We start from the raw sequence: 15,305 nt of genomic DNA, 5'->3' as shown, positions 1-15,305 counted from the left end.
CCACGTGACTCAATTGAATAAGATAATGCCTGTGTTCGGGTCTCCCAATTTAAGTAACTGAATACACTAAATGTTGCATTGTAATGATTGGTGCAGTTTCACTTAGCAGATAATATAAAATCAACTTAAATTCTGCAATTTTATGATTTTTATTTTTAATATTAAAGCTTTACATGCAATATTATACAAAACTAGCATTGTGAAAAGCCCATTTAGTAAAACGTGATTAAGGGTACATTGGTAAGTCTGTCTGTTTCTATTGCATTCTACATTTATGACCCTCTGTTCTCCAGATATGCAAACCTTTACATCTCTTTTATTCATCAGATGTTCCAGTTGTGTGTGACATGATGTCCAGACCCACAAACATATGTTGACTACTTGCCTTTGTTCAACAAGCTTTCCTACCCTCTTGTGGATGGTGGACGACATTATACCCGGCAAGGGCACACATTGGTGCACCTTGGGGACAGCTTATAGGCTCTGGTGGTGGCAATCCATCGGTGATACACAAGATGGCGGAGTATACTAACGCCTCTTTTCTTCCTCCCTTTACAGACCGGATAACTGAAAATATGACCTCCTCTGACATTACTTCTGATTTCAGTCCCCATGGACCTGCCTCTTCCTGCCTGATTGGCACTTAACAGGAAGTGTCACCATCTCAGCCAGTCTAAACTGAGACTCATGTAAATAGGGACATACTTTTTTGCTGAAAAGCCCTAAAACATTTGCCTTGATAATATACAGGGTTGCGGTGTCACTCCAACTGTGTGCCTTTTGTCTTGTCATCTTTTGAAATATATAGAGACATATTTTAAAATATATAGAAGAATACAATCCAACCATCCATTTTCTAACCCGCTGAATCCGAACACAGGGTCACGGGGGTCTGCTGGAGCCAATCCCAGCCAACACAGGGCACAAGGCAGGAACCAATCCTGGGCAGGGTGCCAACCCACCGCAGGACACACACAAACATACCCACACACCAAGCACACACTAGGGACAATTTAGGATCACCAATACACCTAACCTGCATGTCTTTGGATTGTGGGAGGAAACCCACGCAGACACGGGGAGAACATGCAAACTCCACGCAGGGAGGACCCGGGAAGCGAACCCGGGTCTCCTAACTGCGAGGCAGCAGCGCTACCACTGCGCCACCGTGCCGCCCAGAAGAATACAAATAAAATAAAATAAAGGAAGGAAAAAAAACACATCAATAGTAATACAAAAGGATAGAAATTTTGTAGTAACAGATTGAAAGGCTTTAATCAACAGCATTGTGGTTCATAATTAAATCAAGAGATTCCCAAATAAGATTAGAAATTGATCATGAATAAAGTCTTATAATGAATAGATTTGTTCTCATAAAAGAAAATAATACCCTGTAATTAAAAAATAAACATAATTTCTGGACAATCTTAGTACATTTTTCTTTCTATTGATTTCTAGAGGCAGGACAAACGAAAAACAAAAAAGGAGTTTAACTTCTTCTGTGAAATTCATATCTATATCTGAAAACATTCTGCTTAGAATTAACTGGGTAGATTTTGTGAAATTTACGTTGGATTTCACAAATCTTTGGTAACAAGAGGATAAACTCTTCCACTTTCTTCCCTCTCTGACTGTCTGCAGGAAGTTAAATTGTGGCTGTCTGCTAATTTTCCAAAATTAAATAGTTATAAAACAGAGGTTCTTCTGGGAGGATCTAAATCTGTTTTGGATAAATGTGGTAATATTTCATTGACTATTAATAATTCTCTAATCTCTTCTTCCTCCCAGATTAAGAGCTTAGGTGTTATTCTCGGTAGAACCTTAAAATTCGAGACGCATGTTAATAATATTGCTCAGTCTGCATATTTCCATCAACATAATATCAGCAGTTTACGTCCATCTCTTTCAGCTACCAGCACTGCTATTCTTGTTCATGCTCTGGTTACATCTAATATTGATTATTGTAATTCTATCCTTTACAAACTGCAATTGGCTCAAAATGCTGCAGCTCATATTATTACTAGAAACCCTTCCACAGAACACATTACTCCAGTCCTTCACTGGCTCCCTATTAAATATCGCATTGATTTTAAGATTCTGCTTGTTACTTACAAGACCCTCCATAATCTGGCACCTCCTTATCTTTCTGATCTTCTTCACATCTCCATTCCTTCTCATATCCTTAGCTCTTCTTCCTCTATCAATCTTATTATACCTCCTGCTCGCTTGACAACCGTGGGGTTTAGCTTTCAGTCGAGTATGATTTTGGAACAAATAAAGTTCTGTCTATCTATCTATCTATCTATCTATTGTGGCCCAACAGGCTGGCATCGCCATCTGAACCCAACACAGACAAGCACGGGGCACAAGCGCAAGGCACACAAGGTTTATTTTTGCTTCACCGTTCCCAACAAGTACAACACAGTCCCTGCACAGGCACAGCACAATACCACAAGACTCTTTCTTCACTCTTTTCCTTCTCCTTCACTCCTCGGGTCATGATTCGTCACTTCTCCTCCTGACTGGCTGGCTCCTTTTATAACGCACCCGGAAGTGCTCCAGGTGCTTGATTACTTGTTTCCGGCAGCACTTACAGGTGTGGTGGAAGAACTGCCCATAAGGGCTCAGCAGCTCCTGCTGCAGCACCCCCTGGCGACGCCTGCGGATCCCAACAGGGCTGCACCATACTCCAGCTCCCATGAAGCCCTGCGGGAGTCTGAGGGACCGCTGCAACTCAGGGGGATTGCCATTTAACATCCCGGGGGAGGTAACACTCTGGCCATGCTCACTCCCCCGTTCCTCCCAGCATGGAGGCATCACAGCTGGGCAAGAGCCCCAGCCGCATGCTACACTATCTATCTATCTATCTATCTGTCCATGCTGCTATATCCTAAATACAGGGTCACGGGAGTCTGCTGGAGCCAATCCCAACCAATACAGGGCGCAAGGCAGGAAACAAACCCTGGGCAGGGTGCCAGCCCACCGCAGGGCGATCTATCTATCTAGTGTGTATTATTTATGAATTCCACTGTAAATATACAAACAAAACATTTAATGCCAGTCATAAGCACTAATAGATAACCGTGTAGAAATTACCAGTTCTATAAAATGAAATATTTGTTTTTTTTGTTTACTTGTTTAGTAAATTAACCTTCTGATGTAAATTGAGCTATTTCTAAATGAATAAACTACTGGGTTGGTACTGAGTTCTGTGTGAAGTCATTCGCATTCTATGACAAAGATCAAGGCTAATTTTATTTGTTTTTAATAATAAAAGAAAGGTTAAAATGGCAGTTCTGCCAGCATGAAGAGATTATTAATTTTTACATAACTGCAGTGAAAGAAAATCAGTCCTTACCTCATACTAAGAAGAACGTCCCCATTGGGGTAGATGAAGAGAAGGATATTTTCTTGTGTAACATCATGGAAATTGGCATTTTTTTCATTGGCAAAGAACAAATCTGGTTTCCAAAGGCATTTGAACATTTTCGGATCTACAGTTAAGGCATCTGACTTAAAATCAGTAGGGAGCCTGAGTCTGGGATCGTTCCATCTCTGCCTCAAGAAAATATTAACACGGTAGTCCTGAAAAAAAATAACAAAGGAGTGCATCAGCCATTATTAAAAAATAGTTATCTACTGTACATGTAGATTTAGATTAGATTAGATGTAGATTTTATTTGTCACAGATACACACACAGGAGTTTACAGAGAAATGCAGCGCAGTGGGCAGACTGTATCATGCAATATAATTCAGAAGTATACATTAAAAATAAGTATTAAATAATAAAAGGAGCAGATTAAAAACACTCAAGTTAATTGTAATTGTGTAACACTTATACACAATAACTTATACATAATAATTTTTTAATGTAATTATTAGAAGATCAAAACTAAATATAAACAATAGATTACAATTTTGAGGAATGCCTGACAAGATGACTATGGGAAATGAAGTTCTTTCTCAGTCTTTCTGTTTTTAAATTGAGGCAACGCAGGTGTCTGCCTTAAACTGGCAGTAGAAAGGGTGAGAGGAGTCCTTCATGATCCTGGATACCTTGGTAGTGCGCCTTTTTGTAAACAGGTCCTGTATGGACGATGTTGCTGATATCCCCATGATGTGTTCAGTCGAGCGCACAGCTCTGTGCATTGCTCTGTGTTCCTTGTCTGAGCCATTCCCATACCAGGCAGTGATGCACCCTGTCCGTATATGTTCAACAGCCTCAGGGTAGAAGGACTTCACGACTCTTTTTGATACTCTGAATTTCTGCAGTTGTCTGAGATGATAAAAAGGCTGCCTTGTCTTTCTCACCAAAATGTTTGTGGGTGTGTGAATCACGTTAAGTCACTCCTGATGTTGACTCCCAGGTATCTGAAACACTCAACCCTCTCCATTGCAGTACAGTTTTTTAACACTAGAATCCCCGAAGCCTATGAAAAAAGTCGTAACCCCGGGCCACCTTAAATTCCTTCGCACCACTCCTCATCAGTGTCTTTTGTTTTGCAAATGTGTCAATCGGCACAAGCAGCAAGCAGCCTGCTACCCCATCCCTTACTGACACAACTGATGTCAGGCATTAAATTCTCAGAGCTCAAGTCTATTTATCTGGGTGTGAAATGTCTGGAGGTGTAGAGGGTAAATAATGTATCGTACAGAAGATGGTATGTGTGGCCTTTAAATGTATCACGATCGGGAATATGCGACGCTTGTACTGCCTATGCAAGAAATGGATGAAGAAAAGCACCATGAATACAAAGATTTGCTTCACTGCATCCAACCATTTATTAAACATCGTCACTTTGTAAAGGTGACGATAATTTTTAACCTGCTCTATCAGCACTTCCTTGAAGCATTCAACCATAATGATAGTAAACAACAATACTCTCGTCACGTACCAAAACTTGAACGCACTGGTCACCCAGATTTTTGCTGGTACTACAACACATGCACACGTCGTATTCATTTCTGACTATGTACTCAGTGGACGCATCAAAAGTGCACTGGGAAGGCGTGGCAACCACGATGGGTGCGTGATTGGGTTCTGAACGTCAGGTATATCCTGGCCTTTAGACCTGCACACCCAGTCGTCAATACTAGAATGTATTCAAAAATGTACTTCTTTTAAATTTGAATATTTCAGCCTTATTTTTTGGCTTGAGTGCCTAAATATTCACACCCTTAGAAGATTCCACACTATATTCTTTTATAATAGTTTGGATTTAATTTGACTTTTTTTTTAACGGAAAAGTGATCTAATTTTCAATCACAAATACTTACAAATATTAAACACAAAATAATTGATTGCATAAGTATTGACCCTTTAATCTCCTTAGCGTTAGACCCAAGTATCACTCAGGAAACTGTATAGATGCGTCTTGCGTAAGTGTTAGACCCGAGGATTAATCCGCCTGTAAAAATGCATTACTCGGGCAATGGTATAGATACGTCCTGTGTAAGTTTTAGTCCCAAGGACTAATCAGCCTTTAAAAATTATAACTGCATTAATCCCATTAGCATTACTTGGGCAACGGTATAGACTTGTCTTAGGTAAGTGTCAGGTCTGAGCGCTTCCTAGGCAACAGTGTAGATGCGTCTTCTTCTAGCCTCATAATGGCGTCTCATAAGAAAAGTTTTTCAACAGCCCAGGTGTTGCACGATCTAGACAGTGACACAAGCAGTGATGTTGAGGAGCCCCTCATCAGCAGTGATGATGAAGTGAATCTGTCTTCGGGCAATGAAACTGAAAGTGATTCAGATGAATCTGAAAGTCACACTTTCGCGTTTGGGTCTTTGTTGACCCGGTTTCAAATAAACCAGCATCACCTTATTTTTGATTTTGTGGGGTAGCCATGAATAAAGGTGAACGTTAACAGCCCAGATCCACTGACTTAATTTAAGTTATTTCTTGATGATGACATGATCAAAAGAACTGTTGCTGAGACAAACTGTTATGCTGAAAAGTGTTGAGGAAATGACCGCACACCTGAACAGTTTTCCTGTTCAAATAGATGGGAACCAGTAGCTGCTGATGATATCTGGTATTAGCATCATCATCATCATCATTATTATTATTACTGCTGATTACCGCAGTCCATCCAGGAAGTCACCTCCCTGTCACAAGAAAGCCTGTCAACAGCAGCTCTCCCTGATGACTCCAACCGGGCTTAAAACTACAAATCCCATGCAGCCCCGGCAGGTGTCTGAATGGGAAGCACATCAGTGAGATGTCACCTTCCAGCACCACCCAGGCCCTGGGAAGCAGTTTCCCCCTGTCCTTCCATTATAATGGCCTCACGTTACTACTAACCAACCTGGTCAGGATGTCCATTCACCAACATCCTTCCATTCAAAAAGCCTCCCAGCCAAGTAAAGATTCATCTTCCCCGGCCCAGATGCCAGCCAACCCATGTTGTCTATTACACAGCACAAACGCAGAATTATATTAAGTGTATATGATTATATTAAGTAATCATGCAGGAGACCATATGAGTGGCTTTGAGTAACCTTATGACATTTGTGGGCAGAAGCGGTTCCTGAGCTGAGTGATGTAAGTGGCCACCAGAATAAATCTGCTTTATTTGTATAATTTGGCCTTTGTGGTGTTATTTCTGGGCAATAGTGTCCATAACAGTGTCCCTTTTTGTGACAATATACGGTTTATACTATAAAGTCTGTTTTCAAGTGGGCTTTCAGTGGATATTGTAGAATACTTTTATTGTACTGTGTTTTTTCAAGGTTTTAAATGCTCATAGGAAACATGAAATACTACACAGTGCCCATATTAAAATAAAAGCAACACAAACAGAAAGAAGGCTTTCATAATCTTTCAACACCACCTGCTTTCGCCTTTTGTTTGATTTAGAACTTCAGTAAAGCATTTACCATTAACCTAGTAAAGAAAAGTTAATATTATGAGAGTCTTTGATGTGGTAAGTATGTTTTTAAACTTCAGATTAGGCGCTGTTAACTTTTATGAAGCCTCATAAGTCAAATCTGTGTCTAATGCAGGCATCAGGAAGTCAAATATTTGTAGAAATACTTTAATTCATATCTAGACTCGATCTAATCTGCCTTAGCAAAAAGGCGACTGCTTGTGTTATTTTTCTCCAAAGTACTGTAAATGATTTGCCTTTTCAAAACAATATATCAAGAGGAAGACTTTAGACTTTTAAATCTTGGTGTGTGCAATCCCTCTTCTGAAACAATTTGCATGAAAATAAAGCAATTCTCCTGAAAGTGTGTGTTATCATGGATGCTTCAGCTTTCTTTAAAATAAATTCTACAATAAGAACATGAGCACAAAGGGAAACTTGATAAGGAGAGATACTGCACAAACATTAACACACAGACAAACCTCACATAGATGGAATAAGTGACTGAGTAGTGTGGTGGAGAGCAGGACTTTAGGGACCCTCAAAACTCGACTTAATGGGAATGACATGTGCTGAATGTGCTGAATGGCTTGTTCTTGTCAAAACTGTGCTAATGTTACCTAATATTACTAATGCCAGAAATTATGCCTTTAATGTGAAATCCATCCTTTTTTTTGACTCATATTGTATGAATATTATGAATAGCATAAGTATTATTATACTGAATTAACATTAAAAATATTTTTTTTTTCACTTTTAATAGCTTCATAAAGTTTTTGTGGGTATATTAATAATCTCTTATATATATTTCTCTTCTGGTTCGTCCCACACGCAGCCGACACGGCATTTCTCGATTCCTGTTCGTCCTCTTCCAAACTCTCCTCGTGCCCAATGCTAGCTGGAATCGACACATCCCCGGATTGATGGATTTACTCATTAAACATCCTTTTCAGAGAGAGTGATCAGTGAAATATAGAAAATGCTGTTGGAGTATGTGATTTTCCCCTTGGGATTACTAAAGTATCTATCTACAGGTATCTATCTATCTATCTATATTGGTAAGGTGTCATCAGAATTTAATGGGTGTTCCAGTTAATTCGCAACACAGCGAAGCCGAACCTGTTCTCACTGTGATGATATCTCGCACTGCCACCTGGTGGATTCCTCCAGATTTCCGTAAAGTATGCATGCAAGTATAAACAGTAAAATGCTTGCGTAACAGGAGCTTCCGCTGCAGCATGCGTCGCATGAAGTATAAACCCGGCCTAAGGAAGCAGCAGTTCAGACAGATAATGAGGGGTTAAACCATGAAGGGTTTTAAAGGTGAGAAGAATAATTTTATATTTGATTCTTGAAAAGACAAATCATAAAGGACAGGAGTGATGTGAGCAGATTTTTTAGTGTGTGTAAGTAGACGCGCAGCAGAATAATAAGGATTGATTGAATAAGAAGAAGAATAATCAGAATAATAATAGTTAATTAATTCTGATATTTTGTATATCAATTCCCCTAAAAACAAGGATTTGTCTGTGTTTCCATCCAGTTGCTGTGTCTCAGTCAACATCTAAAACATGTGGCATCACAAACGTTTTTAGAAATAAAATGCATTGCATTTGTCATTCCAGCAGAGGGTGCATCCCAACCATTAACACTGCTTGTGCAAACCCCATACCAAATATCATAAAGCAGACTTGTACATTGTATTTGTCATTCCAAAAGGTGGCTCATCACAAACATTTTAGCAATAAAATGTTTTGCTTTTCTCAATCCAACAGATGGCACATCACAATCATTAACACTTCTTTTGTGAATCCCATGCTGAAAGGCCTATAACAGAGACAAAAGCATTACACGGTTCACTGCAATTTAGAAGTTTCTTTAGGCACGTTTACAATAATATTTAGATAATTTTATTACTTTGAATGTCTATCATCTTAACAAAAAGGATAAATGTCAAGTGTCTGTCCCGTTGCTATGTTTTTGTCATTCAAATAGATGGTACGGCACAAATATTTTTATAAATAAAATGCATTGCATTTTTCATTTCAACAGATGGTGTACCACAACACTTAACAGTTATGAATCACATTCCAAATGGCATATAATAGAGACACGTGCATTGCATGGTGCACTACAAACATTAATACTGAGGTCTAAGCTGATTGTGCCTATACAGTATGAATATTGTGAATAGTATGAATATTATTATAATAAATTTACATTAAAAATAAATTATTTTTCACTTTCTCCAGGTATATTTACAGTGAAAGTTAATTTTATTATTTTGTAGCTCTATCCACCTTGATAAAAGGATGTCTGTGTGTTGGCCCAGGTGCCATGTTTCTGTCATTCCAAAAGATTGCACACCACAATCATTTTTAGAAATAAAACGCATTGCTTTTTTTATTCCAACAGATGGTGCATCAACAACAACAACAACATTTATTTATATAGCACATTTTCATACAAACAGTAGCTCAAAGTGCTTGCAACTTTCACAACCATTAACACTGCTTTTACAAATCCCATACCAAATTGCATATAACTGAGACATATACATTGCCTTACACACTGCAGACGGAAATGCTGATGTCTATTCTCCCTGAATTCTCCCAGTACCATTTGAATATCATTAAACTGAACGAGCATTAAAAATATATTATTTTTATCACTTATTATAAATTATTATTATTTTTTATTCTTAATTTATGTATTTAAAATCAATTATTCATCAACTATTTATTAGCATTTTTAATAGCTTTATGAAGTTTTTTAGGCACATTTACAATAATAGTTTATTAATTTTGTTTTTCATTATGTCATTCCACCTTAATAAAAGGATGAGTGTATGTTTCTGTCCAGTTGCTGTGTCTCTGTCATTCCAAAAGACGTTGTGCATCACAAACATTTTTAACAATAAAATACATTTCATTTGTCATTCCAATGGATGGTGCATCACTCCTACACCAGAGTGACCATCGGGTTCTTGGACACCTCTCTTACCATGGTCCTTCTCCGTGATTGCTCAGTTTGATTGGGTGCCCAGTGCTAAGAAGAGTCATAGCTGTTCCACGCATGTGCCCATTTCAGAATTATGGAGGCCACTGTGTTCTTGGGAACCTTCAATGCTGCAGGAATATTTTAGTAGTCTTCCCCAGATCTGCGCCTCCAAACAATCCTGTCTCTAAGCTCTGCAGGAAATTCCTTCAGCCTCACGGCTTGTTATTTGCCTTTCATAATCATGTGCAACCAACTGAATTGACTACAAGTGGACTCCAGGCATGGCGTAGAAACATCTCAGCAATGATCACTAGAATGGAAGGTGCCTCAACTAAATGCCATAGCAAAGGGTCTGAATACTTGTGTCAATATCATATTTTAGCTTTTTAGTTTTAAAAAATTAGCAAAAATGTCTAAAATCCTGTTTTCGCTTTGGCATTTAGTGTACTGAGTGCAAAAATGAATTTCAATGATTTCAGCACAAGGGCACAACATAACAAAATGAAAAATAACAGCAGGGTCTTTCTGAATGCACTGCCTGACAGGGTCTTCTTAGGGAACTGTTTTGCAGAACAGACAAATAAGAAAGAGAGAAAAAAAGCAGAACAGACATGGAAGAACATGGCCTGGTTTGGGATCAAAGCGTTAACCACTAGGTGTCACCATGCTGTATTTTGTATCTGTAACATATTAGAAATTGGTTTATACTCACCATTGTTGTTTCCTGTATTGAACCAAAACTGTTGATGAAAATGTTGACTTTATCATCGACTGGAATGCCTGTAAATAAACACACACACTGCATTAAAAAAACTTAATTTGTCTGTTAATGAATGACATGCAGCACCATTATTATTATTGAATGTATTTTCTGGGACAGTCCCATTGCTACTGTCAATATCTTTTAATATTATTATTATTATTAAAGCTAAAGTGATTTACCCTAACACCTTTCTAAAGATGTGCGCAGGGCCCATAAGTGTGATCTTTTGCACTTAACTAGCTGATGGATGGGCCTGGAAGCATCTTCAAGTTTTCATCGTGATCTTTTCTTAATGTACCTAATGCTCCAACAATAACTGGCACAGTTCTAGTTTTACAGTTCCACATCCTGCTAATCTCAATTTCCAAATCCTTGTACTTGTTGATCTTCTTTTATTATTATTATTATTATTAAATGTATTTTCTGGGATAGCCCCATTGCTAGTGTTAATATACTATATAATAACTATATAATATACTATATATTATTATTATTATTATTACTGAATGTATTTTCTGGGATAGTCCTATTGCTATTGTTAATATCTATTATTATTATTATTAAATGTACTTTTTGGGATAGTTCTATTGCTACTGTTAATGTCTGCTATTATTATTCAAATTATTAAATGTATTTTCTGGGGTAGTCCCATTGCTACTGTTAATATGTTATTATCTCTCTATTATAAAAAAAATTCCTGGAGAGAAACAGTAGGGCAACGATACGTGATCTTATAAGATCATGGAAGACACTTAAAAAACTCGCGAGACTAGAGAGATTGGCCATGGATCATCTCACGGGGACCTTAAACATGAGCCTTTATTCCAAGAGATTGACCCAGGACCGTCTCATGATGACGTAGAACATGTGATTCTTGCAAGACACGCCCTACTTACAACCAAATAACAGCATGGGGAGGAACACACTCAGTCACACACTCGGTCGTGTTTTGGCTTTGAGCACACACAGATCCAGGGCTCTCAGCGCATATAAAGCGTATAAGGACAATACATTATAAATGAAACGTAGACGACTAAGCGAAGAAGAAAGCAGCATAGAGAAAACAAACTCAAAAGCATTGGAGAGACAAAAAAGAATAATCTAGGTGCAAATTCAGAAAATAAGGAAAGTAATTATCAGCCTGGAACAAGTGGAATTGAAATAAAGCACGCTATACAAATGCAGAGCAGAATAGAAATTATGAAAGCAGTGGAATTCGAAAGGCTCAAAAAAAAAAAAAACAACGCCGCGGTACACATGTGGAGAAAGTTAAAGAAAACAAAGTAAAACGTCACAAAGAGCTTAAAAAACAAGGGGGCCAAACACATGCAGAGCAGGTTAGAGATAATGAAAACTGGAATTCAAAAGACTCGTAGAAACACTTGCAGAGCAAGATACACAATATGAAAGCAGAAAAAAACGGAAGTGTCAAAACAAAGAAAAGTAAACATCGCATTAGCGCAAAGAAAGAGAAATTATTACTTGGAGAAATAACAAAAAGGCGAATAGAGATTCAATATATGGACATAGGTGATATGTCAGAAATATGTAAATATTGTAAGGCTTTGAAGTTTAACTCAAGAGAATTTCAAAAATGGAATTTAACTCACATGCGTTTATTAGTTACTTTACAAAAAAAACGATTAACTGCTGATGATGTAGATCGTTTTGTCGGTGCTGAAATTCCAAACAGAGAAACCTATCCTGAATTATGGTACAAAGTCATTAAACACGTCTCACGGAGCTCACTTAAAAGTTTCAGCATATTGGGACTCGAAAGTTTCCAAATATTGCTTTTACAGAAGTTCTGAAATAAAAGTGAAACTAATGAAATAGCAACAATTCAAAGAAAAAAAAAATTTTAAAAGTGTGTATGCGGAAAAACAAACACGGGGGTTGGCGAGCGCAGCGAGCAGGGGCCAAAGCCTCCTAGTTATTATAATTATTAAACTTATTTTTTGGGATAGTCCCACTGCTACTGTTAATATCTGTTGTTATTATTATTATTATTATTATTATTATATACAGCAGGGGATATTCCATGAAGCGTTCTTATTGAGTAAGCTTAGCCTTGTCCATGCCAGGCTAAAGAGGAGGCTTACCGGAGTGTCGTGGATTAAGAGTTCATAAAATTCCTAATTGATATGAAACACATCCTTGCAGAAAGGTGACAGGGATTTCCTTTTTGCATATCTAATGTTGCTGAATTCTCATCTAAACTAATCTTACATGTTCATTAAAAAAATGGTAGAGCTTTATAAACTAAACTATCCATCGAAAGTAAACACCATTTAAATTATATCACACGTCACCACCTTGTTTGTCAGTGATGGGATTTTTGTAGCCTTTTCTTTGTTGCTGCATTCTTAGTTACACTATTGTATTCTGATATTCATTGCAAAGAGGAAAAAAAATAAAAGCTACACTGTTTATTGAAAAGCAACTTCCTTTCTACTGATAGTTCCAAGAGGCGGCCCCAGGAAGACACCTAGCAAGTGCCTCTTTACAGTCCCTGTGTAGCTCAAACACACCTTCCTGGGTAATTCAAAATGGAACAACTCAGGCACAGCACCCTGAAACCGCTGATCAAAAACCCCATCCCCAAACCCAACAATCCAATAAAATTCAAGAAATGTGTTTGTGAGCGTCTGCAGGGTGTTGTACCGTGTTAGCCATTATGGACACACTAAGAAGTCAAGCAAAATGACTCCTTTTATTGGCTAATCTTGCCTGAAGACAGGGCCTGAGTTTCCTTGAAAGCTTGCATATTGTATTCTTTTGGTTAGCCAATAAAAGGTGTCATTTTGCTTGGCTTTTGGCTAATGAAAAAGATTACAATATGCCAGCTTTCAAGGAAACTCAGGCCGCTTCTTCAGGAGAGATGTAATCAATCAGCATCCTTCAAACAAACAACCAAGAAAGGAAATACAAGTCATGAAGTAATAAAACTATCCCCCTCTGTCACAGGCAGCCAGCAATTCAGTCATAAACAACAGAATTCCTAAAGCTCTGCTCTGTCCATTTTCCCTTCTTTGATATTTAGCAACTCATGTGCAGCATAACACACCACCAGATAAGGCCTACATAATAAAGAGTAAAAAGAGGACACCACAAAACAATCTGTGAATCTCCAAAATGTATGGTGCCAACTCTAATAGTGTTCCTGGCCAATTACAAATTAGTTATAGGGATTTAACACACAGAGATTCCAAATCTTGTTTCTGAGTTTTTTGTACCTTAAAAACATTTAAACTGAATTTTTCCTGTAACGCTATTTTTGTCTTTTCTCTCAGGCGTCACCACTTTGGGGATCCCATTGCCTTCTGGTGCACTGCGGTCACGATCCTGACGTTATTAGGTTGAGAGTTTAACCCGTTGTTGCCTACATTTATTTACAATTATATCAAAAAATAAATTATTTGTGTTTTTGCTGTCGAGCAGATGCTAAATTAAGTGGAGATTGTTAATTTGAATATAGCACACAAGCAAACCATCAGCTTGAACGTATTTTTATCTTATCACAACTTACTTCAAATTCAGACAATTTCTCGAAATTAGCAGCCAAAATCCACACGCACAGCCACGCCAACACTTCGCTTCCATCAGGCGGATGTACCACATATAATTGTGTATAAGTCGGGTCCTGAAACCCGAAAAATCGATCATAAAATCAGACCCAACTTATACACCCGTTCAAAAATACGACACATTTTTTTTTTTACATCTTCTTGCCTCCTCCAATCTTGCACCAGTTTCTCAGACACATCAAATTTTGTTGCAGCAGCGCCGTTACCAATTTTATTCACCATTTCAATGACTTTTAATTTAAAACCAGCTTCTAATCGAGTGCTCCATTGTAGATAAGGGATGCTCTTCCAATAAAGGTGTACGAGGGTGTGAGATACAAAAAACGCAAAACTGTGCAAACATCGCTTCAGAATAGTTCGGGTATTACCGTGTGGTCACGAAGGCACAATACATAGAACAAAAAAGGCCGTGTGCTCCGTGGTCACTCTCTCAGGTGGACGTTAGCATATCGTAATCTCTTGTATCAATAGCATCAGTTTTCCACATTCGACTTATACAACCGATATTATAAAATACTGGAAATTATATGGTAAAATCAAGTCCTGACTTATACGTGGGAGAACTTGAACGCGAGTATATACGGTAGTTTCCACCACGACTGCTAGATGGCATGACCAGTACTTCCAATACAATCCTTGGTACGTATTGAATACGCATCAACTGGTATTTGCAGGATACATACACCGGCATTCTGGTTGGAAGTGGTTTGAAGCGATTTTGTGACAGTCGTCTACAAGGGGCCGGCTTCAGCTGCCATGTTATATATGAGTCGTCAGCTAAGCCTTAAATCACTGTGTAGTAGAAAGTTAGTTTTGATTTTTTTTCTGGTTAATGAGTCCTTGCTCTTGCCCTTTGGACTTTGAATTTTTGGTCGTGTTTGGGTTTTGGCGAAAGAAAACTTTTTGTCTTCCTACTCTCTGATCTCTTACTCTGTGTTCTGACTTCAGATTTCTTTAATGAGTTCCAAGCTGACCCTACGCTGACCCCCCCAAAGTTCAGGGATTAACATAAAAGTATATAAAAAATAAGTTTGTTTGAAAGATAGGACTGACTTTTGATTGTGAGCTTGGCAATAATAAGT

The 15,305-nt window shown here is 38.1% G+C and overlaps 1 protein-coding gene across 1 annotated transcript in view; it reads right to left on the bottom strand.

The window, feature by feature from the left end:
- Nucleotides 1-15,305, bottom strand: part of glrbb (glycine receptor, beta b) — a 160,515-nt gene that overhangs the window by 99,871 nt on the left and 45,339 nt on the right. The window contains exons 4-5 of the mRNA XM_039750302.1: nucleotides 10,586-10,653; nucleotides 3,359-3,585 (exon numbers count right to left, since the gene is read on the bottom strand). Coding sequence (XP_039606236.1) covers nucleotides 3,359-3,585; nucleotides 10,586-10,653 — 295 coding nt within the window. The remainder of the gene's footprint in view (nucleotides 1-3,358; nucleotides 3,586-10,585; nucleotides 10,654-15,305) is intronic.

Source organism: Polypterus senegalus, chromosome 4 (genome assembly GCF_016835505.1).
Source record: "Polypterus senegalus isolate Bchr_013 chromosome 4, ASM1683550v1, whole genome shotgun sequence".
NCBI lineage: Eukaryota > Metazoa > Chordata > Cladistia > Polypteriformes > Polypteridae > Polypterus > Polypterus senegalus.
This window is presented reverse-complemented; position numbering and strand designations above follow the sequence as displayed.